The sequence below is a fragment of the Cucurbita moschata genome, unplaced genomic scaffold, assembly GCF_002738365.1.
Source record: "Cucurbita moschata cultivar Rifu unplaced genomic scaffold, Cmos_1.0 Cmo_Scf00038, whole genome shotgun sequence".
Classification (NCBI taxonomy): domain Eukaryota; kingdom Viridiplantae; phylum Streptophyta; class Magnoliopsida; order Cucurbitales; family Cucurbitaceae; genus Cucurbita; species Cucurbita moschata.
Window position 1 is genome coordinate 1,157,634 of NW_019268554.1, and position 23,962 is coordinate 1,181,595.

Here is a 23,962-nt window from a genome sequence, read left to right on the forward strand (position 1 = left end):
TTCTGACTTGTCGTATTCGATTTGAATCACTTGGAAGGGAGCGGGACGGGACGGGACGGGGCGGTCGGAGTAGTGGGCGAGTGTTTGGTAGGCCAATAGCCTATTTATAAAAACTACACGAATAGTTCTTTAAAAACTTCAACGATTTTGAGAAAGTTTAAATTTTTATACTGTTTGATTTAGTTTCTAAATTTTAGAAAAATGAATTATTTCGGTCGTTACCGTCTTATAATCTTCAAAATGTCGTTAGTCTCTGAAGAGTATTTCCACTCAAGGGTTGGAGTGCTTGTTCTCGAGGTTGAAACTTCAATTATTCTTTTAATGTTTTTGAGTCTTCGATTCTTCGGGAGTCGTTGCTCTTCAAAATAGTATTCAACCCTGAAAATTTTAGAGCGTTTTATGATTTTGTTTACTAGTCTTTTAAATGAAAGAGAACTCTTCTATTTTGTCGAACTTTTCAGTGGAGGTATGGTTTGCACTTTAACGACTTTTGAGCCTAACCATTGAACTCGGTTTTGCTCGCTTTGGGCTTACCTATTTGAACCATAGCTCGGTTTTCCTAAAGAAGTATAATATCAACAATTACAACGTAATGGTCGATCCGAATAATAATCGATGTATATTTAAAGTATCATGAGTAAAAAAATAAAAATAAAAAAAATAAAAAAAGAAAGAAAGAAAGAAAGAAACGACATGTAGAAAGGAACTAATCGGGATGTCGTTTGGTAGATTGTATTGCAAAAGACAAAACAAAAAGAAAGGCCGCGTGTGGCTGCTTGTCAGCCAATCCTTCGCATTCGACCGCCTGGGAAAGAGACAAAGGGCTGGCCGGTTTCTACTTCCGACGCCGGGAGAAAGTTGGGGCTACCGTATCCTTGCGCCATAGTCGTCATACCTCTAATTTCTCTTTCTCCGATTTCCGAGTCAACCTTTTCAATCCCAATTCAATTTCCATTGACCCTCAATTCATGCATAAACTCCTTATCCCAATCGGTTCAGAAGGGAATTAAACCCTTAATTCAGTGTTTCGTTGAAGATGAGTACTCAGCTTGCTTCTTCTTCTTCCCAGAGGAGGAACTCCCACACCCAGAAACGGGCTTCTTCCATCTCCAGCAGGAAGTCGGTCTCCGCCGATAATGGTAGCGCTAGTAATGGCAATGTTCCCAAACCGGGTTCTCCTCAGTTGCCGTGAGTGGTGTTTTTTCTTTTTGGTTTGTTTCTGGGTTGTTGTTGTTGTTGTTTTGATATTGTTGTGGTTTTGGGGATGATTTAGATCTGCTGCTGCTGGGGAAAGGACTGTGAAGAAGCTGAGGTTGTCGAAAGCGCTTACAATTCCGGAGGGGACGACGGTTTCTGAAGCGTGTCGACGGATGGCTGCTCGTCGTGTTGATGCTGTGCTGCTGACGGATGCGAATGCTATGCTTTCGGGTATTCTTACGGATAAGGTTTGTTTTGAGATGTTATTGTTTACTCACTTCTGGTTTCTTCCTAATATTGTGTTTTATTCTTAGTATTTTGTGTTTGTTTGTGGTGATGATTCTATCAGGACATTGCTACCAGGGTTATAGCAGAGGGGCTGAGGCCGGAGCAGACAGTCGTATCGAAAATTATGACGCGGAATCCCATTTTTGTTGCTTCAGATTCACTTGCCATGGAAGCCCTCCAGAAAATGGTTCAGGGTTGGTTTGTTTTTTGTCTATTCATTTTTCTGATGTTCTCATGTGTTTCAATATTTCCTGCAAGGATTAATTGGCTGATTGTTGCTTCTTAGATATTAATTAAACACAAAATCTCAATCACTTAAGCGGAGGAGGCCGTACAGTCTCTCTCTTTGGATGCATAAACGAGCCATTTACCTCCACACTTGTACGACGACGTTCTTAGGGAGGACAGAGTCTTGGTGAAAAAAATTTAGCTCTGCAATCTTTCCTAGAACTTGGTTTGATTTGTTATAGAAAAAGTTCAACCACTAATGACTGTCAGCTCCCTAGAGGATCCTACGGAGGACGAGGAAGATCGATCCCTATGCCAGTAGACTTTCCCTTCATTAGGAAGATCGTGGTGCCATCTCTTCACAGAAAATCAGATTTTTGGTCGGAAATGGGTGACCTTTTTAGTCAATCTTAGGGGCTTTGGTGCACTAGGGGAGACTTCAATGTGCCCAGATGGTTAAAAGGGAAGTCTAACACCGGTAGAGCTACTTTTTTGAGTTCAACACCTGTGGGGGTGGGTATTTGAACCTTTTACCTTTTGTTCGAGGATATAATGTCTTAAGTAGTTGAACAATGTTTAGCTTAACAACGATAGAGTTACTAGAAACATGTAAAAGTTTAACTCTTCAATTTTCTCTCTCGATCTTGTTGATCCTCCCATAGTATTGGCCCTTATACGTGGTCCAACCTCAAAGAGCAGCCTACTTTTGTCCAAAATTGATAGTTTTCTCATTCCTTGAGTTTGATTTAAAATTTGCTAATATTAAACAGTTCTGTGTAATTTCCCATTGCACACTGCTACATGTCGCCTAGTACCATTCTTGCTACATGTTCATCCTAGAGCTCGAGTGGACTTTTTCAAAGAATTGAGAGCAAAAAGGCTTTCTAGGCTGACTTGGGACCTTTTTCCTGGAGTTTTGAAGAAGGATTTTCTGAGATGGGACATTCCTACAAAAAGATAAGTGGAGTCAGGATTTGGCTTTGTGGGACTTGCACATCAGAAGGCAGTTTAAAGAAGAAGAAGCGGCAGCGTGGGCTGATTTGAGCTTCATCTTATACAGCAACCATATATCAAGTGAGGAAGATATTTGGGTGTGGCCATATGAGAAGTCTGGAAGTTTTACAGGAAAATCTCACTAAACAGCCTTGTTCCCTCGTCTACAAACAATCCTTGCCTTCATACAAGGCCATTTGGTCCGGTGTTTATCCAAAGAAGATTAACTTCTTCCTTTGGGAGTATGCACATTTGGCTTTAGACACAAATGATAGACTGGAAGGAAGTTCCCCTCCATGACTCTCTCTCCAAGTAGGTGTATCCTTTGCAAAGCTGATTTGGAGACTCAATCACACATCACGGCTTTTTGGGAACAATTTGAGGTTTGATTTTTAATTGGAAGTTGGCCCCACCAAAGGACCCCACACTCTTATCTTTACTCCTATTGGGACACCCTTTTACAGACATATAGCAAAGTAGGAAGGTTGGATAATATGGCTTGTATCAAGGTGGAGCCTGCTGCCTTTAGATGTGTAGTGTGAGGACCATGTTGATAGCCTTATTTCTATTTTTTCAATGGACACCCTTTTACAGACATATAGCAAAGTAGGAAGGTTGGATAATATGGCTTGTATCAAGGTGGAGCCTGCTGCCTTTAGATGTGTAGTGTGAGGACCATGTTGATAGCCTTATTTCTATTTTTTCAATGATCGTCTTCCAGAAGGAGAAAGATTTGGGATTCCTAGGTAAGGGCAATCCTAGATGCATATTTGGCCCGTCACCTTTTTTACAACCGTATATGTTGGCAAAGTCTTCGATATCCTCTATGCTAACATTGTTGCCAGTGGTCTTTGCTTTTTGGAGGTTGATGTTTTGTCCCAAAAAACTTCGGAAGTTTTTCACTATCTTAAATATGTCTTTTTGTGGAGAAGACATCTGATGAATCAGATAAGAGAGTTGTGTCATCCGCAAACTGCAAGTGGTTGATACTTAAGCCTTCATTACCAATATGGAAGTCCTTTACCTGCCTTACATATTCTGCCTTCGTAAGTAAGCGACTAAGCCAATCCATTACTATTATGGAAAGAATAGATGATAGTGGATTCCCTTGTCAAAGACCCCGTGTGGCATAGATTGTTACTCCCAGTCTTTCATTGATGATGATGGAAATTTTTTTGGAAGAGATGCAACCTTTTAGCTCCTCCTCCATTTTAAGCCAAAGCATTTTGCTGCAAGAATGTTTTTGAGGATAACGCAATCGACCTTGTCGAAAGCTTTTTCTAGATCAAGTTTGATGATTACGCATTTTTGTTTACTCCTTTTCCATTCATCTATAAGTTCATTTTCCACAAGGGATGCATCAAGGATTTATCGTCCCTCTACAAAAGTTGTATGCTGTCTAATAATCATGGAAGGGAGAACCCTTTTTGAGGCATTTTGATACCACCATTGCTATAATTTTGTATAGTCCAGTCTTAAGACTTGTGGCTCGAAAGTTAGTGACAGTGCAGGTTATCCATTTTCTTTGAGATCAAATAGATATATGTTTTATTTAAGTTTCCATCGATAATTCCATTTTGCAACAAAAAAAAAAAAAAAATGAAGTTATCATATAACACTCTCATGATATTGACTCTTAGAATGCTCCAACATTTTTTTTAAAGAATTCTAATGTAAATCGATCCAGTCTGGGAGTTTTGTCAAAACCCAGAATCTTTATTGTCTTCCATACTTCTTCTTGGTGAAATGCAACCTCAAGGGAAGCTGCTTGGTGTTGATCGATTGGGCTTCAGTCAAGATTGTGGGAAAATTTAGTGATTGTGTTTATCTTTGTATATAATGGCATATCAAGGGACACAAATTTTGAGACAACTTCCTCGTTGTTGTCTAACTTCTGCTTGTGTTGATAGAATTTCCATGATAGTACTCTTTTGTTTCTTTGAGGCCATTATGCAATGAAAAAATTTGGAGTTTGTGTCACCCTCCTCGAGCCATCTCTTTTTACACTTTTGTCTCCAAGGTTGCTCTTTCTTTGTAGCCAATGAAATGAGTTTGGCTTTCATGAGCTTTTTATGTGCGTTGAACCATTGTGATAGGTCGGTTTCCTCCATTTGGTCAAGAAGAGTAATTTTTATAAGGAGCTGGTTTCTGTTTGTGGAAATACAACCAAAAGCCCCTTGTTTCATTTCTTAACGTCATGTTTAACCATTTGAGTTGGTTAATGAATCCATGTCTTGGCCACCAGCGAAGGGCGTGGGGCCCCCATTTGAAGCAACCCATGGAGAGTAAAATTGAGGTAATGATCCATTGTAGGTCTATTCAGTCTATTACTAAATTTTCCAAGGAGACCTTTAGTACCAGAAATCATCGTGGCAACACTCAACACTCTTACCACCGAAAAAGATATTGAGAAAGAAATTATTGACTATTTTTCCCAACTTTATTACATCAATGAAGGTCCATGCTTCACTTTCAATTGCCTCGTGCGGGCTCCTTTGACCAAGACTTGGGAGGAACATCTTGTGGCCCTCTTCCATGTGGAAATCTACTGGGCAGTTGGGACTTGGCTGAGCTAAAATCCATTCTTCTTTAGTGTTGGACGGGGGTTTCCTCCACTCCTGGCCCCTAGGTTGTACCCTTCCCCTTTTTTCTTTTACCATTCACCATTTCTTGTAATAAGATCAAAAATCAAAGAAAAAGTTCTTCCTTTTGTGTGGCAAGTGCTTCATGGTAGTGTTAAAAATGACACCTTGGGCTGCATATTGAGGAAGTCAACCTCTTTGATATTGTTGCATTGTTGTATCCTTTGCAAGAGAGTGGCAGAGGACCTTATCACCTTTTGTGGAGATGTTATGTTGCTTCTTTGATTTGAGACTTCCTTTTCAAATGTTCAACGTCAGCTTGTCTCACTTCCATCTGTGTAGCTCTTTGCTGGAAGAGTTTCTTCTTCAGTCACCCTTTTGTGCTTGGAGTCGTTTTATGTAGTTTTTGCTATTTTGTAGGGTCTTTTGCTTGAAAGAACTAATCGTATTGGTTAAGAGATCTTGGGAGTCGGTTTTGGTATGTGTAGTGGATAGGATCATTTTAGATATATCTTGGCTGGGATATCATGTCAATGGGCATTCCATAGATTTTGATTGTACTTCAAAATTGATCCTTGATACCTCAGAGCTATTTTATGAGATGGCAGGTATGTCTGATTTTTTGATCTTCCGTGTCAACGTGTCTAGTGACATAAGCTTTTTTATTTTCTTTTGTTTAGATAATATGTATATTACGTCCCGTTTCATGCTATATATTAAATTGTTCTTTTAGTTGGTTATTTATAATATAAGTTGAAGTATTTACTTGAAGTTCATGCTATTATATATCTACAATAGCTAAGAATTTTTATTTTGGTTGAATTTTGCGCTATATTTAAGTATTTAGTATTTTGTTGGTAATGGGGTCTTTCTTCTTTGGTTTATCCTTTACCTGATCACTGAAGCATCCTACATTTTACCCGTCATTTTCTATAGGAAAATTTAGGCATCTTCCTGTTGTTGAAAATGGGGAAGTTATTGCTTTGTTGGATATTACAAAGTGCCTCTATGATGCCATATCAAGAATGGAGAAAGCTGCAGAGCAGGGTAGTGCCATTGCTGCTGCTGTTGAAGGGGTGGAACGCCAGTGGGGAAATGATTTTTCTGGTATGTAGTGGTTAGCTTATGTACTTCTTTATGTGACCTTATTGCATATCTTTTATGACTTGTGTTATGATGGTGGATTTAATCAAATTTATAAGTATCCCTTAGCTTGAAATAGTAATTTCATAACTTATTTATCATCATTTCAGCTCCGTATGCTTTTATAGAGACGTTGAGGGAGCGGATGTTTAAACCTTCCTTATCAACCATCCTTTCTGAAAATACCAAGTACTTTGTCTAGCCTTCTTATTTCTCTGTAATTTGAAGAATATATGTAATTCACCTTTGGATCATTACCAAGTTTTGTAGCTTTTTATGTTTTCAGAGCTGCAATCGTTTCAGCATCCGATCCCATATCTGTTGCTGCAAAAAAAATGCGGGACTTGCGGGTTAATTCTGTTGTAATGACAATGGGAACCAAGATTCAAGGAATCCTCACGTATGACACGTCTCTCTAATATTTATTCTATGACTAGCTTTCTCCTTTTGATACTTGTGCCTAATAATTTTACAAGCCAAATACTTCATTATTTGTTTTGAATGAGGTTTTAGCCACCGACATAAAAGCCTTTGTATAGTAAGTTGGTAGTATAGAACAGTCGTTGTGTGTAACTTGACTTATACATTGTAGTTCTCCTCGTCGAAGTAAGGAGCGCAATAGGGATTGGATAACTATTCATTAGATGATATGATTGGTTGAGGAAGGGACAAGAATCCAGCTTTTGTTATCCTTATCCTAATTCCTCTTCTTCTTCTTGGAGATGCGATTTAGACTGAGTGGCTTCTACTCCTGAGAACAGAATCATTTTGTCCATGTGATGTCTTTACAGGAGATTTGTTGCCATGTCGACATTTTGGGTTTTGGATGTACTTTTGTCGGTTGTTTGACGGCTGGTCTAATGTGGATGTTGGGTACAAAACTTTTGCATTTAATTCATCATGATTCAGAAGATCATCTTTTTTCTCCTGCATATTTATTTACTTTATTGTTATGATCATGTGTTTGCTTATGTTTTCTGCAACTGTACTGCAGTTCGAAGGACATTCTCATGCGAGTAGTGTCCCAGAATGTTTCACCTGAGTTGACTCTGGTGGAAAAGGTTTGCTTTTGAAAAGCTATTTTTACTTATTACTCTGTGCCCTTGGAATGTGGAATCATCAATTACCGTGTTGCTCTGTATTTACTGATCCTAGTGTATTTGATTCCTTTTCCAATCTGCCAATTCTCAAGGTAATGACCCAAAATCCCGTGTGCGCGACTGTCGAGACAACAATCCTTGATGCATTGCACATAATGCATAATGGAAAGTTTTTGCATCTTCCTGTTTTAGATAGCGGTGAGAACTTTCTCAGAATCTGAATTCTACAATGTGAATATATCCTCCCCCGATGCGAACCACTTAATGATAACATCATTTATCGTGCAGAGGGGAGTGTTGTTGCTTGTGTAGATGTTCTGCAGATCACGCACGCTGCAATATCCACGGTAAAGCGTTTCTGTCTCACTCACAGTTATGTAATCATTAATCTTATCAAAATAGCTAATAGCTTTCTATGGGCATTTCTTGGTGCTCTTGCAAATCTATAGTGGCAAGATTCATGTGCATATTTTTGCATGAAATTGTACTCGTTGAAGAAGCTTCTGACTTAGTTGTGATAATTAGTTTTCATTAGGAGGTATTAAACGTCAATTGCTGATAAAGTTTTTTGTGATTCAAGGTTGAAAGTGGGTCTGGATCTGCTAATGATATGGCAAGCACAATGATGCAAAAATTTTGGGATTCAGCACTTGCTTTAGAACCACCTGATGATCTTGATACACATAGGTACGAGGTCTCAATAGTTATGTACTTGTCTGATTGTTTCTGATTGTAAACCTTCGTGGGAATTTTGCAGTGAAATGTCTGCACTAATGGCTTCTGAAGGGACACTAAACTATCCATCTCTAGGTCTTGGAAACTCGTTTACTTTTAAATTTGAGGATCTGAAGGGTCGGGTACATCGCGTAAATTGCGGTGAGTGTTTATGGTTTTTATGAACTCCCTTGCTGGAAATAGTAACAAAGCTTCCAAGTTGAGGCAACAAAAACTGAATTTTCGCAAATCTACTCCATATTTTGCTCTTCATTGTGAAAAAATGTACTGTGTTGTTCCAACCACACTTCCGCATCTGATGGTAGATGTGATGTCCCACATTGGTTGGGAAGGAGAACAAACCACCATTTACAAGGGTGTGGAAACCTTCCCCTAGCTGACGCGTCTTAAAGTCTTGAGGGAAAGCCCGAAAGGGAAAGTCCAAAGAGGACAATATTTGCTAGCGGTAGGCCTGGGTTGTTTCAAATGGTATCAGAGCCAGACACTGGACGATGTACCAGCCTTCTCGCTGTTCCCTGAAGGGGGTAGACACGAGACAGTGTGACAGTAAGGACGCTGGGCCCCAAAGGGGGGTGGATGTGGGGGCGGTCCCACATCGATTGGAGGAAGGAAAGATGCCAGCGAGGACGTTAGGCCCCGAAGGTGGGTGGATTGTGATGTCCCACATTGGTTGGGGAGGAGAACGAAACATTCTTTATAAGGGTGTGGAAACCTCTTCCTAGCAGATGCGTTTTAAAAACCTTGAGAGAAAACCCGAAAGGGAAAGCCCAAAGAGGACAATATCTGCTAGTGGTGGACTTTGGCGGTTACAAGTCATTTCTATTTTTTCTCTTCCGGTTGCATTTAGGCCTCTTATACCTGCCATCAGATATATATTAACATGCGATATACTCTCCTAAAGAAACAGAAGTTATATGATAGATTCTACCCAGTGGAACTAATAATTAATAATTGTTTTTTTAGGCACCGAGACCTTAGACGAGTTGGTATCTGTCGTGATGCAAAGGGTTGGTGCGACTAATGGTGCGAGTCGTCCTGTGCTTTTGGTATGCTTCTTACTGCTTTTCTGACTGGAATTTTTTCGAGTTCATTGCGGAAGTCGATAGTTCTGTTTCTTTCCAGTATGAAGATGATGAAGGTGATAAAGTAGTTCTTTCTACTGATGGCGACCTCTCCGGTGCTGTAAATCATGCCAGATTCACAGGACTAAAGGTAGTTAATTTAGTTAAAGTTTTCAACTTACACGTTCTGTTTTTTTTTTCTTTTGTGATATCATGTTCTTATTTGAATTATTCATAATTACCCTAAAGACTTATCTTCAAAGGTTCTAGCATTCCTTGCCTTCCACAAATGTCATAAGAGAGCTCTGAAGGCACAACTTGCCACCACCTTGGCTTTTCCTTTCAAATTCCACCCACTCCGCCCACTATAACAGCTCAAGCCTACCGCTAATAGATATTGTCATTTTTGGACTTTCTATTCTGGGTTTCCCCTCAAGGTTTTAAAACGTGTCTGCTGGGGAGAGGTTTCTACACCCTTATAAGAAATGCTTCGTTCCCCTCTCCAACCGATGTGGGATCTCACAATCCACTCCCCTTGGGGCCTCGGTGCACATCGCCCGGTGTTTGGCTCTGATATAATCTGTAACAGCCCAAGCTCACCACTAACAAATATTGTCCTCTTTGGGCTTTCCCTCAAGGTTTTAAAACCCATCTGCTAGGGAGAGGTTTCTTGTAACAGCCCAGATCCACCGCTAGCAGATATTGTCCTCTTTGGGTTTTTCTTTTCGGGCTTCCCCTCAAGGCTTTAAAACGCGTCTTCTAGGGGAAGGTTTCCACACTCTTATAAATGGTGTTTTGTTCTCCTCCCCAACCAATGTGGGACATCACAATCCACCCCCCTTCGGGGCCCAGCGTCCTCGCGGGCACTCTTTCCTTCCTCCAATCGATGTGGGATTGCCACCAAATCCACCCCTCTTCGGGGCCCAACGTCCTTACTGGCACACCGCCTCGTGTCTACCCCCCTTCGGGGAACAGCAAGAAAGCTGACACATCGTCCGGTGTCTGGCTTTGATACCATTTGTAACGGCCCAGATCCACCGCTAGCAGATATTGTTCTTTTTGGGCTTTCCCTTTCGGGCTTCCCCTCAAGGCTTTAAAACGCGTATTCTAGGGGAAGGTTTCCACACTCATATAAATGGTGTTTTGTTCTCCTCCCCAACCAATGTGGGACATCACTCCACACCCTTATATTAAATGCTTCGTTCCCCTCTCCAACCGATGTGGGATCTCCCATTCACCCCTTTCATAAGCCAACCATCCACCTTTTTAAGAAGAAACAGAAATACCCAGCAGCTCTACAACATGGCTGCACGATCGAGAAACAAACTCACAATTAAGATACAAATAATCAATTGATTCACCCTCTGTTAAGTGCAGCCTACAGTCCGACGGAGATGGGGACAACCCCTATACGTTCTCTGTAATTTGTCATCTGTGTTAAGGCTTCTGTAGCCCAAAGACCTGAGAAATACTTTTAACTCTCGTTGAGCGCAATTGTTCTTCCAAATCAACTTTGTTAAGGTCGTGCACACAGCTAATCTTCTCCACCAAAGCCACCCAACTATTCTCTCCATCAAATTGAGCACTTCTAAGACCCACATCCACGCTTGACTATCACCAACTGCATCTGCACCTGGTTTATATGTTCAACCTCTCCAATTCAAATGTCTGATACCGATTGAGCACTAATTGTGCAAGGGTCACCCTACCTCCTTTAGACAAGCCCACCACGTCCAAACATCCAATTTTGCCGAGTTCATCAATCAACAGCTCCCAGAATGCTGCTTACTTCTCCTCGTTTAGATATTTAGGAGAAGTGTGTTTAGTTTGGATAATGTGCATCAAGAGGATGATACAAAGCTTAATCTTCTAATATCTTTTGAATTCTTATCCTTTACTTCTGTTAGCCATGTAGGTTATTGTTATGTCTATTATCATTGTTAAATTTGCTAATTTGTGCAGTTCAGCTAGTTTGTTTCTATCTATTACAAGCTGCATTGTAGTTAGTGACTTTCCTCCACACCAAAGTTACACTAGAGCATTTGGATCCTCTAGTTTTATTAAATTTCAGTACCCATTTGTCTTGATGCTGAAATCAAAGGAATCTGTTATATCTAATATACTGCTGAATTTAATATCTTTGAACAGACTTGGTATTGCTCTCCTGGTTCATAATGTAATTAATGTCTGTATCTTTTGTGTACCGTCTTCGAACTGTTATTCTGGCGTTTACGTTCTCTAGCAATTTAAATTTAATGGTACTGCAGGCAGAATATGAATGCATTTTTATGCCATTCTAGTTTACTATTTTAAATTTTTAAGCAATTGACAAGTAGCTGATTGGTTTACTCGTTGGAAAAAACTTGCAGGTTTTAAGGTTGCATTTGGATTTTCCTGAGTCGATCCAGCATAGTGAAGCCCAAATGGATGCACCATTAGACCAGAAACCAGGATCCGTACCTTTATATTCTGGTGCTTTTGCTGCTGCCATTGCTCTAACAAGCATTGGTGTATTGTTCTATTTGAAGCGCTCTAAGATACAAAGTTAAAAGACAAAATTATTGAAACAGAAACTGAGATATAAGTTGCAACACCAGTAGGGTTTTGGTAAAATAATTCACACGAGATGATGACATTTGAATACGGTGAAATCTGATGTCGAGATCAGAAAAACGTGTCGTTTTTATGACCTTTAGAAGCTATGGGTCTCTCTGTTCTTCAGAAAAGAATACTGAGTGAGCCATATGCTTTCACATATGTGATGTATTAGACAAGAACTATGAGTGGCATTATGTAAATGGAACACCTCTGCTCATTTCAGGAGGTGACTAATTTAAGTTTGGATTACTTTCTCCCCCATGGACGCTTTGTCTGAAAGCAATGATTGTTGATATGCAAATGACCTGAATGAATACGTTGATATGCAAATGACCTGAATGAATACAATGGGAGCTTATAAGTTTATGTTGTAATAGGAACAGAGATTACTTGCTCCATACCTTAGCTTTCTAAAATACATTTGATGACCCTTTTTTGTTATGATCTTGTGCTAGATAACAGGTGTCATGGTCATTCTTGTTCGAGATGTATTGTCTATGGTTGCATGTCAGATGTTTTGGTCATGCTTGTCCAAGACGTGTTGTCTATGACCGTATGTTAGATGTCTTGGTCATGCTTGTTCAGGACGTGTTGTCTACGACCGCATGTCAGATGTCTTGGTCATGTTTGTCCAGGACGTGTTGTCCATGACTGCATGTCAGATGTCTTGGTCATGCTTGTCTAGGACATGCTGTCCATGACTGTATGTCAGATGTCTTGGTCATGCTTGTCTAGGACGTGTTGTCCATGGCTGCATGTCTGTTTCAAACCCTTTTTACACGCTTTCATCTTAGATAGACCTTTACTACTTCATGTTGTGTTAAGATGAAGTGTATGATTATACACCAAAATCATGTTTACACCTGTGTCAGGGCTAAAATGCTCCAAAATGTACTATAGGGGATATGACTAGTCGTCACTTCTTTTTACTCAGGTTATATGCTATCAAAGTCGTTGCCTAATCGCTTTTAGCTTATAACATTGTTTTCTTTCAAATTGTTTTCAACGCATTTCCTCTCTTGCGTTTTCCAAAACATTTCTCTCAAAGGCAACTTGAGATTCAAGCATATGCTAACATTGTCTGCAAAGTTCGAATTCTTCATGGTTGACTTGTTCGTTGGGTTAGAGCAAGTGTTGCTCAATCGTTGTTTCGTTATTGCAAGAGTGCGATTATGACACCAGACACATCTAATTAATTTATGAATCAACTGTACCCCTATGTATATAAGAGTATATACGTGTAATTGATATAGCAATCCAATATATAAATATCGAACAATTGAGTTGGGTCTTTATTTTTAAATAAAAAAAAAATGGATAAAAATAAATTACTTTAAAAAAATTCAATAGATTAATAAATTTATTTCTCCTCCATCTGCCAGACGCTACGTGGAATTAGAACAGCCACTTTCCGAGCTTCTCTTCTCTTCTACAAAGTACTTGGCTCGTATGACCACTTCCCATTTCTTATACTGAAAACTCTGTAATTGTTGCACTCATCCATGGCGCCGATCGCATTATCTCTATCTGTCGCTCTTGGAACCGTCAATTGTAAGCTTTCTTTCTTTCTACCGAACAAAAAATTGGGTTTCAAAGGGTTTTATTTGTTGTGAACAGAATTTTATGGCTCCCTTTTGGAAGATTTCAGTTATGGTTTCTGGAAATTGCGTGCTTATGGTCCTTTGGATTCATTCGTTTTAGTTAGCTTCCTTTAAACGTTAGCCATTGGTTTTATTTGGATTTCTTCGGGAGCTTGATGTAATGGCAAGCTAGGAAGGTCGATACTGGCATGTATGTCTTGCAAATGTTTGGACTAGTTAGCTGCCTGTTGAGATCTGTCGATTCGAGCTGTTCGTTGAAATATGGCTGCCAATGAACTATCAGCGTTTTTTTGCATTTTTATCCATGGGTAACTTAGTGATCAATGGAACCAAGGAAAATATACGAAGTGTTGGAATGGATTTCAAACTATGGTGCTTAGCTACCTAGGATTTAATATCTTACAGGTTTCTTTAGCAACTTAGATGTAGTAGTTTCAAGTGGTTGTTCCATGAGATTAGTTTGGGCCAACATAAGTGGGCAAGATCACTGAAAGTAATCAAATAATAATAATAATTTTCAACATCTGCATTACCTAGAAATTTACTCCATAAAAAGTGAGAGGAAATCTGTGGTTTCAAATCATGGTGATTTTTCAACGCTGATGCTTATCTTTTGGATGGCTATAGTTTCAGGTGTGGCAAGGCGATCTGGAAATTTTTTTCCATGTTCTTCAAGAAAACTTCGAACCAATTTATGTCGATTCTCAAGCTCTCAAGGGAAGGGGATAAGATGTGCTATTTCAAGTTCATCAAAAAACAATGGAGGTGTTGCAGAGATATCTGGAAGTGAATCGGCTAAGCGCTTCTATGCCTGGTCAGATTACAAGGTCAGTGTTCTAGATGGTTCGAAGAAAGCAATTTTGCTCATTTATTCTGAAAACATTGAACTTGAATTGGTGCATATTTATGTAAGATACAAGCCTACTGAACAATATGCACTCCTGTAATTGAGCTACTCAGGAATTTTGTTCTTTCGGCCATTTGGCTATCTCAGAGTTGAAGCAGATATGAGGCTGGCCAAGTTTTTATGACGTCATACTAGTTCATTCATGTAGATGATTATTATTATTTTTTTTCAGTGTAATTTGGCCTGGATTAATTATTTGTTCTTGATTACTCCTTATTTGAAGTATATCTGGCAGTCACTTAAAAGCTTAGCTACTGATGTCTGGATATTTCTGTACTTCAGTAATTTAGCTTTGTTGTCTTACGCAGCCGTGGGGATGTGAAAGTTGGTATGTTTAACCAAGCTGGTCCAGGTCTTAAAGATTTAGCCGTTGTAGTTAGGTGGTTTGTTTGGCTTTTTAGCTACTTTAGTATAATTATTCATTGTATAGGCTGTATGCATTCATTCCTGATTAAATAAAACTTATTTCCCTTCCACTACACCAGCTACAACTGTTAATTTTATGTACAGTACGATCCATATGATTTATGCATCTACTTATTACTTCTTTATTAAGTAGGATTTCACTTACATGGTAAGTGATTGGGGGACTTGTCTAGTGTTAGGTGTCACAACCATACTATGAAGAGAGAAGGTTGTGACCCTGCCATGATGCAACCGAGGAGGACGGTGCATCACTGAACACACCAAAGTTATGTGCATTGAAGCCAAGCTGAGGCACATGTGAGACAGAGGCAACGATGTCAACATGAGGGACAATGATAAGCTTGATGAAGGGCCGGGAGGGCACCGGGCCTTAACCTCAAAAGTTGGGGTTCCAAAAGGAGTTTAGGCATGTGGTTCTAGAGTTATGTATGAAAGATGGAAGCTCGCCAAATTTGGTGTCAATTAGACACCGGATGGATGCTCCACGACACCATATGACCGTTTGCTAAAATCATGTCTATACATGCCAAAGTGGAAATGCCTCAAAATGTACCTTAGGAGAGGTATGGTGTCGACTCTCCACCACCCCTAGGCCCTATGTCCTAAGAGAGCTACCTTGTGGCACATGCGTGTGTCACAATGAGGACGAGCGTTTCGAGACAAGTGTCTCAGACGACTTCCTTTAAAATGGGACTTTCAAGGACAATGTCAGATGGCACGAATGTGTGGACATTGCGCCTCCGCCCATGTATCGGAGGTTGGATTATGCACCCGCTATTTGGAACAAATTCTGTAAATGTACTAGCATGGACACGATAGGGGTCCAATGCCTCGATATAACCCAGATGGATGGATGGATGTTCGGGATGACCCGATGATATGAACAACACATAGGTCCTTTCTTGATGACCATGACAGAGCGAGCTATGACGACCAATGACGTCTTGGGACTTGGGATAGCATCAAGGCATGTAGGTCATGTTGATTGGAAACTGAGATGGACACGATGAGATGCGATGTTGCATTGAGAGACTTTGGCCCTGAGTAGAGGCAAGGTCAAGCCGGATGACTTGGCCTAGTGTAGAGGCAAGTCAGTTGGGTCACAGAAGATTAAACATGCATGCATAGGTCGCATGAGTTGTGTTCGGTTGGGCGAAGACAAACCTCAAAGGAGAATGAATCGATCGTCTTTCCCTTGTTTACAGTTCAAGAATAACTCACAAGAATAAGAATTAAGGAGAAAGATCAGAGTCAAATAGTTCAACCCTTGGTTACAGGCAGGAGAGTCCAAGAGTGAAAGACAAGGATCAAGATCAGTGAAATCAGGGACAAGTTGATTGAGTTCTGTTCGTAACGTAAACTCTCTAGATAGAATAAGGAGTCTTCTGTTCCTTCAATCAAAGAGCTACTTCACCTAGTTAGTTTGTTCAAGAAGCTCGAGACAAATACAATACATCATGACTGACTCTCATCTTCTTCTCATCCAGTCTATTTACCGAGTTCAATAATCATCCTCCTGTTTACCTCCTTCAATCAGTCGTGAAAGGTTCAGGATCATTCTTGAAAACCTCTTTGATCCTCGGGTTAAGATCTTCGTTTTCACAGAGTCATCCCTATACACAAGGTCATCCCTATACACTTGGTACCAATCTTCTAACCCCTCGAGACTTTCTAAAACTGAACTTTGGTTTCCCCTATTCCGGGCTAAGGCAATTTCCTGAAATTGATCCATATTAGATTGCCTCCATATGCAAAAGGTCCAACAAAGCCACAAGGACGGGCAAAAAATATATATGGGACTTGGGTTCCCCTCAAGGCTTGTCGTGAGCATGTCAAAATCAAGACGTTGCATGGTTGGAAATGTACGACCGTGATACTAAGCACAGGAAAAATGAATTAGGTTAGTTCTTTGTCATCGTGAGCTAACTCAACCTTGGTTTCCTTCTTCAACACACTCATGAAATATCTGTTAGTACATTCATTTCCCATAAATTGCACTCATGAAATATCTGTTATTTCGTTCATTTCCCATAAATTGGCTGCCAAGAGTTCAAACTGTGGTTAATAGTCATGCACAATTAGTAGATGTTGGTGCAAATTCATAACTTTCTTGCTTATGGTAGATTTATGTTATAACTTGAGCATTCAGAGAATTAGTTATCGGAGTTCATACTGGGACCAATAGCCTTTATATGCCATCTGAACTATGCCAGAGCTTCTATTTCAAGGCCGACCATTGTCATGTGACTCATGACTAGTTGGTCTGCCACCAGAATCTAACTCATCAATAAAGTTACACTTTGACCACTATCCATGAAGGGGGTTGATTTTTTGATTCTGTTCACTAAAGTAAATTTATTAGGACATGGTGAGGTCCATCTTTGAATGTCTGAACCATTTCCAGCAAACACATTCTGGAGCAGGTGCTTCCATTGCATCATGCTCTCCAAATCCTACATCAAGAGGTTGAGATCAAGAAGAGAAGAATGGAGTAGGTTTACATTTTGTGTTATCAAAGAAACAAGAATTTAGTAGATTGGGGAGGTTAGCTGTTCGGTGGCAGGTCAAGAAGACCCAGTTCTAGCTTTACGATTGTTGACAGATTCTCAGATAACAAATTAAGATTTAAGTACAAAGGAAGAGATGGGAGATGTGAACGGGTTATAGCCACGAGTGAATGAAGTAGTTTATAGTCTTGTTATTGTAAACTAAAGTCTCTATATATGTACACATAAAAAACCAAAGACTAATGGTATAGACTTGGAACATAATCACTGGAACAAATGACAGAATAATATGCAGGAGGATAGTCATTCATTATGTCCAACGTTATTGCATCTGAAATGTGCATTTATGGTATTGTTTCCCTTAGGTTTATTTTTAAAAGTTAATGTGTATTGTTTCCTTTAGGTTTATTTACAAAAGATAATGTGTACTATCTTTTTCTGCTCTATGGAAATTCTTTAAATTGAATGTCAAAGTGGATTGAGCGAAGGTGTTCCATTGTAATATAATTTTTCATTCACAGAAGCCAAGGGTGTGTATTTTAGGTGGAGGATTTGGAGGGTTGTATACTGCTCTGAGACTTGAATCTCTCTTCTGGCCAGATAACAAAAAACCTCAGGTAATATCCCCTTTGATTGTTTTTCTTTCCAAAAGTTATTTTTTTATGGCCCATGTCATGGTGCATACAGGTCATATTAGATTCTATAATGTCGTGTCTCTCGTACTTTCCCTTTCCAACTCATCAAACTGGTTGTGAATTAGGCATAAATGCAATATTTACAGAAAATTCTTTCCTTTTTATGGCTACTTTGATATACTGTTTTTGTTCTTGAAACATCTGCGAGTTAGAAAGCAAATCTTTGCAGTTTCTAGGTTGGTGAGCCTTGTTGCTGGCAACGATAAGATTTCTGAGCAGCTGAGCTGAAATTAGCCCATATAACCTTTACGTTCTCTTGAACTAAGTGTTGATTTCCAATAATTTTAGCTGCATATATATTTTTTTAAGGTAGGATTAGTATGAACCACGGTTCATGTAGAGAAGATCTTGGAAATCATCGAGCATTATCCCTTTTTCCTTGCAATGTGGAGCTATGATATCTCGCAAACATTTTCTTAGCATTGGTCTCGATTTTCAATAGCTCAAGCAGCTTGTCATGTTGAGACCTAAGTCCACACAAACACGTGCTCTCGTTTTACTTCCGAATCTGTAGAAAACCAAATTTTTATCCTTTAAAGGTAGTATTTTGTTTTTTCTCTCCCTAAATATGGAGACCCTTTTAAAGATTCTATGAATTTTATTACTATTATTATTATTATTTTGCAAAATATGGAAGGAGAATTATTGTGCGTCTTTCTCTTCCCTTGACTTCCTGTTTGTATAGTTCATGATTTATACATCGTCGAAGCTCACTGTTTCCGACATTGAAACAAAACCAGGTGCTTCTTGTTGACCAGTCTGAACGTTTTGTTTTCAAGCCAATGTTGTATGAACTTCTATCTGGAGGTTTGTCTTTCTGTGTTGTTATAGAATTTACTGCATTTTAGGATAATGTACCTTACATCAATTTAAAATATACTGTTCCATTGCTTGCAGAAGTGGATGCATGGGAAATTGCACCTCGTTTTTCTGATCTGCTGGCAAATACGAGTGTCCAGTTTGTTCAAGACAAAGTGAAACTTTTGGACCCCTGTGATCATATTGATGTGAAAAATCCTAACAGTGCTAGTTGTGGTGGAACCGTACATCTTGAAAGTGGACTCCAAATTGAATATGATTGGTATTTCTTTAGCGTTCTATCAGATATTTCGAAAATCTTGATGTAGATAATTTAGGCTCTGTTTGATAACCATTTGGTTTTGGTTTCTCCAAAAAACTTGTACTTGTTGTCCCACCATTTCTATATATTTTCATCTTTCCTAAAATTACGTTCAAATTCTTGGTCAAATTCCAACCGCAAAAGCAAGTTTTTATAAACTACGTTTTTTTAGCTCGGCTTGAAAAAGCTAGTCTCAACTTTTTTCTCTTATGAACCTTGGACAGTCAGGCTGGTTCTTGCCTTGGGTGCTGAAACTAAGCTTGACCTTGTACCTGGGGCTACTGAATACGCTTTACCTTTCTCTACCCTTCGGGATGCACAAGTGAGCTAACTGAAAGAATACCTCAGCTAAGATGTTACTTGTACTGAAGTGAGTTGTTAAATTTTATGTTTCGATATTCGTTGTTTTTGCAGAGGGTTGACAGCCAGTTAAAAACCCTGGAGAGGACTAACTTCAGTAAGAAATCGTTGATTCGTGTGGCTGTTGTTGGTTGTGGTTACTCTGGTGTTGAGTTAGCTGCCACAATATCTGAGAGACTGCAAGACAGAGGTTTGGTGCAAGCGATTAATCTGGAGAACACGATCTGCCCTACTGCTCCACCAGGGAATAGAGAGGCTGCACTTAAAGTATGTTATCGAACTTAAGACATAACAGAACATGAATTAATTAGTTCGACGATTCCTAGAATATGAGATTTGTGGTAATCTTATACAAGCTAAATCTTGCTATACATGTTAGGTTCTATCATCTCGCAATGTCGAACTTCTCCTAGGTTACGTCGTCCGCAGTATTCAGAGAGTGGATGATGCAGAAACCTCAGAAAAGCCAAACAGCAGACCAAACCAAGGCGCTCAATCAGATCTTGCTTCGAGTAGTTATAGGTTGGAGCTTCAACCTACTGAAAGAGGATCACAAGGTCGTACCCTGGAAGCTGATTTAGTATTATGGACCGTTGGATCAAAATCTTTGCTTTCGACTTTGGAATCTTCCAAAACTTACCGTGAGCAGCTTCCTCTGAATTCTCGGGGGCAAGCTGAAACCGATGAAACCCTTCGTGTTAAGGGTCATCCACGGATATTTGCACTCGGCGACTCGTCTTCCTTGAGAGATTCAAATGGACGGCTTCTTCCTGCCACAGCACAGGTATGCAATGCAAATTTGAGCTGATGCATTAAACTTGGATGCTGATTTTTCCATCTGTTCAGTCTCTATGTTCTTGAGGATGTACATGCAGGCATACTATTGTTTGATAAACAAGTGAGAACCTCACTGAATTTCCTTGTAACATCCAATATGTCAAATATCTAGATAAAGCCTCCTTCGTATTTTCTTCAATTTTCCCTACTCGTCCGCTTATTTTATTTGATTTTATTTCTGAATATATTTTCGGAGTCGTCGATTTGAAGATATGCTCCTGTTGTCCGTGCAGGTTGCTTTCCAGCAAGCAGACTTCGCTGGTTGGAACCTCTGGGCTGCCATCAACAACCGTCCTCTTTTGCCCTTTAGGTTCGAAATTTGATCGTCTCGATATAAAACTAACCTGTTCTCAGCTTTTATTGATCTATTTCCTTTCCTGTGTATTTGGCTTGCTTTTTAAAGTATTCAGGGAGGACTCAAATTGTTTTTTTTCTTCAAAATTATCTGTATTTGGTTAGAACTCTAAAGAGTGGTTAGAAAAAAACTAGGCGTTCGAGAAAAAGTGGTTAAGATCAAGCAAGAAAAGTGTCTTGATCAAAACATACATATTTATATTTTTCGAAAGGGCGTTCCAAACTCGCTGGTCGTGATTTCTCTATTTGACTTGCAGATTTCAGAACTTAGGAGAGATGATGACTTTGGGTAGAAATGACGCTTCAGTTACTCCAAGTTTCATTGAAGGGTTAACCTTGGAAGGTCCAGCTGGTCATGCAGGTATGTTCTAATCTCGCGAGTTTGATACGACCTGTTATGTCACGATGTTATAGCAACAAGTGCTTTTGAACCATAAAATTTTCCTGATATACGTTTATCGTATCGTCAAATATGCATTAGAAAAATTCTAAAAACGCTTGGGAATGAGTTCGACATGGCTCATTCTTGAGAAGTCTTGAGTTAATTAAAAGAAAATTTAGAAGTTTTTATGATACTTTTGTTATACAATGCTGTTAGAATACTGAAAGAAAATATTTACTTTTGAAGTGTCCCTTGGAGTAAGTGCTTAGTATTTCCCTCAAAAATAGGTTTAAAAGTTGCCGAATTTTATAAAGCTGTGGTTCGGAATCCTTAAATAAATAGTTTTTGAAGTGTTTTCGAGACAAGTATTTGAGCCGAAATACTTTCAATTCGAGAGGGATGAAGCATTCCTTATAAGGGTGTGGAAACTTCTCCCTAGTAGATGCGTTTTAAAACCGTGAGGCTGACGGTGATACGTAACAAGCCAAAGCGGACAGTATCTGCTAGCAGTGGACTTGGGCTATTACAAATGGTATTAGAGCTAGACACTAGGTGGTGTGCTAGCGAGGACGCTAGCCTCCCAAGGGGATGGATTGCGAAATCTCACATCGGTTGGAGAGGGGAATGAAGCATTCCTTATAAGAGTGTGAAAATTTCTCCCTAATAGATGCGTTTTAAAATCGTGAGGTTGACAGGAATACATAACGGACCAAAGCGAACAATATATGCTAGCGGTAGACTTGGGCTGTTACAAATGGTATCAAAGCTAGACACTAAACAGTGTACCAGCGAGGACATTGGCAACTCAAGGGGGTGGATTGTGAGATCCCACATCAGTTGGAGAGGAGAACGAAGCATTCCTTAGAAGGGTGTGGAAACTTCTCCCTAGTAGACGCGTTTTAAAACTATGAGACTGACGACGATATGTAACAGGCCAAAGCGAACAATGTTTGCTAGCGGTGAACTTAAGTTGTCGTACTTAAAGTCATTTAAGAACGGGTGAATTTGAGTGCTTTTGGTCCTACATAGCATAGGTGGTTTTGGCATGTTTTAGTTCTTTCTGTTTATTATATCATTGTATTTTGGCAGCAAGAAAAATAGCATACTTGATAAGGCTGCCAACGGATGAGCATAGGCTAAAAGTGGGTATCAGTTGGCTCACAAAGTCTGCTGTTGATTCCATTGCATCAATTCAGACCACCTTAACTGGTGTCTTCACAGGTCAATGAACTATTGTAAGTCTCGTTTAATAACTATTTGGTTTTTGGTTTTTGGTTTGTGAATATTTGACCTATAAACACTACTTTTACTCGTGAATTCCTTTATTTTGTTATTTGTTTTTTACGTTTGTTTGTCGAGCCAAGTTTTGAAAACCAAAACCAATGGTTTTCAAAATTTTGTTTTTGTTTTTCAATATATAGGTTTCGATTACAGATGTGGAAATTGTACGTCCCGTTTGATAACTATTTGATTTTTTGTTTTAGAATATTTGACTGTTTATATATGCTCGGGAATTTCTTTATTTTATTATCTGTTCTTTACGTTTATTTATCGAGTCTAAGTTTTGAAAACCAAAAGATAGGAGTTTTCAAAATTTTGTTTTTGTCAATATATATAGATTCGGATTATGGATGTGGAAATTGTAGGTCTAGTTTTTTATTTTTGAATGTTTGACCTATAAACACTACTTCTGCCCGTAAATTCTTTTGTTTTGTTATCTGTTTTTTACATTTATTTATCGAGTCAAGTTTTGAAAACTAAAAACATTGATTTTCATACCTTTGATTCTGTTGTAGCTAAAGATGAAACCGACACTTTTTTAATATATCAATATTCATTATAAGCACAAAGAATTTGATCAATTCTAATATGTACTACCGACAAATACTATCATTTGAAACATCAATTCGGCATTTATTAGAATAGAAAGTGACAAAAATGTTCTTGTCAACTATTCGAGTCTTAAAATTATACTCATTCGTCAAGACTGTATTATACTCAACCGTCGAGATTGTATTATATTCAACCGTCAAATAAGCATGAAATTTCGGTCAAATAAGCATGAAATTTCGGATCTATAATTTCGGATCTATAATGGAAAGAAAAAATAAGAGGGGAATCTTTTGTCCTTTGTTTCCTTTTCTTCTACAACTTTTCTCTCTCAACTTTCCATTGCCTTGTATTGATTGCAATTGTTTCTTTTAAAATGACTGTACGATTTGAATGCATTTACACTTTCATTTTAACACGAACAAACTCTTTAAAGTTGAAATTTATGAACATTAACTCGGTTTTTTTTTTTCTTTTTGTTATGAGTGTTGTCAAAATTTGAACGGGGAAAGCACATCTGATCTTCACGTGATAGCAATCGTAAATTTGTTCAGGGGGAGAGAACGTGACGTACAAAAGGAGAAGAAACTACACACCAGGGTGAGCTCTATCACACTAGCTCCGATGCTTGAGTTACCACAAAAAATTATGAAACTGAGAAAGTGCTGACATTTTTATACGAGAACCATTAGGGTTTCTTACGTTTTCTCAGGAGGTCAGCTCCATCTTATACCGAGGCTGAGGTGTTGAGTTTGGGCTTCAACCCTAATTCTTTCCTACTCCTTTGCCTCACTGATTTGAATTTTGTATTGCATTTGTCCTCTCGATCCAATTTTACTCCTAACAATAAGACTGTTTTAGCTTCGTTTACTTGCTTATACTCCTTGATATCTTCGCTCACAAGATTGGTGGACCTAAATTCTTATTTCAAAAAGGGTTTAAATTGATGGACTCAAACTTTTGACTCGCAAACTTACGGCAATCCTACAAAGTTAAAAAATGTGAATGTTTCACTGTT

The 23,962-nt window shown here is 39.0% G+C and overlaps 2 protein-coding genes across 5 annotated transcripts in view; both read left to right on the forward strand.

Annotated features, from left to right (window-relative positions):
• Positions 1-746: 746 nt before the first annotated feature.
• Positions 747-23,962, forward strand: part of LOC111432563 (CBS domain-containing protein CBSCBSPB3) — a 29,934-nt gene continuing 6,718 nt past the window's right edge. Inside the window, exons 1-14 of one of the 2 annotated variants that reach the window (XM_023069511.1) lie at positions 747-1,188; positions 1,274-1,445; positions 1,547-1,679; positions 6,225-6,395; positions 6,542-6,620; positions 6,718-6,831; positions 7,426-7,492; positions 7,624-7,729; positions 7,820-7,878; positions 8,112-8,218; positions 8,289-8,407; positions 9,230-9,312; positions 9,389-9,478; positions 11,697-11,837. In XM_023069511.1, the coding sequence (XP_022925279.1) occupies positions 1,037-1,188; positions 1,274-1,445; positions 1,547-1,679; positions 6,225-6,395; positions 6,542-6,620; positions 6,718-6,831; positions 7,426-7,492; positions 7,624-7,729; positions 7,820-7,878; positions 8,112-8,218; positions 8,289-8,407; positions 9,230-9,312; positions 9,389-9,478; positions 11,697-11,837 (1,593 nt within the window). In that variant the 5' untranslated portion in view covers positions 747-1,036. Of the gene's footprint in view, positions 1,189-1,273; positions 1,446-1,546; positions 1,680-6,224; positions 6,396-6,541; positions 6,621-6,717; positions 6,832-7,425; positions 7,493-7,623; positions 7,730-7,819; positions 7,879-8,111; positions 8,219-8,288; positions 8,408-9,229; positions 9,313-9,388; positions 9,479-11,696; positions 12,187-23,962 lie in introns of those variants that run through there. The other variant, XM_023069510.1, reaches the window with a different exon arrangement.
• On the forward strand, positions 13,308-23,797 carry LOC111432564 (alternative NAD(P)H-ubiquinone oxidoreductase C1, chloroplastic/mitochondrial). Of its 3 annotated transcripts, none has more exons than XM_023069514.1 (12): positions 13,308-13,476; positions 14,154-14,353; positions 17,888-17,983; positions 18,802-18,868; positions 18,959-19,142; positions 19,410-19,503; positions 19,596-19,808; positions 19,921-20,325; positions 20,612-20,688; positions 20,990-21,093; positions 22,204-22,349; positions 23,499-23,797. In XM_023069514.1, exons 1-11 carry the CDS (start codon positions 13,428-13,430, stop codon positions 22,341-22,343), a joined length of 1,629 nt encoding a protein of 542 aa, XP_022925282.1. In that variant the 5' UTR covers positions 13,308-13,427; the 3' UTR covers positions 22,344-22,349; positions 23,499-23,797. The 3 variants fall into 3 exon arrangements, with proteins under 3 accessions (XP_022925282.1, XP_022925281.1, XP_022925280.1); XM_023069513.1 differs by lacking the exon at positions 23,499-23,797 and adding an exon at positions 23,431-23,449; XM_023069512.1 differs by lacking the exon at positions 23,499-23,797 and having other exon boundaries at positions 22,204-22,602.

Bases quoted from the DNA above. Each gene is read 5' to 3' on its own strand.
- LOC111432564 (XM_023069514.1), top strand. From the start codon at position 13,428: ATGGCGCCGATCGCATTATCTCTATCTGTCGCTCTTGGAACCGTCAAT. The intron at 17,984-18,801 runs GTAATATCCCCT...AAACAAAACCAG, and splicing joins CAGATAACAAAAAACCTCAG to GTGCTTCTTGTTGACCAGTC. The intron at 19,809-19,920 runs GTATGTTATCGA...TATACATGTTAG, and splicing joins ATAGAGAGGCTGCACTTAAA to GTTCTATCATCTCGCAATGT.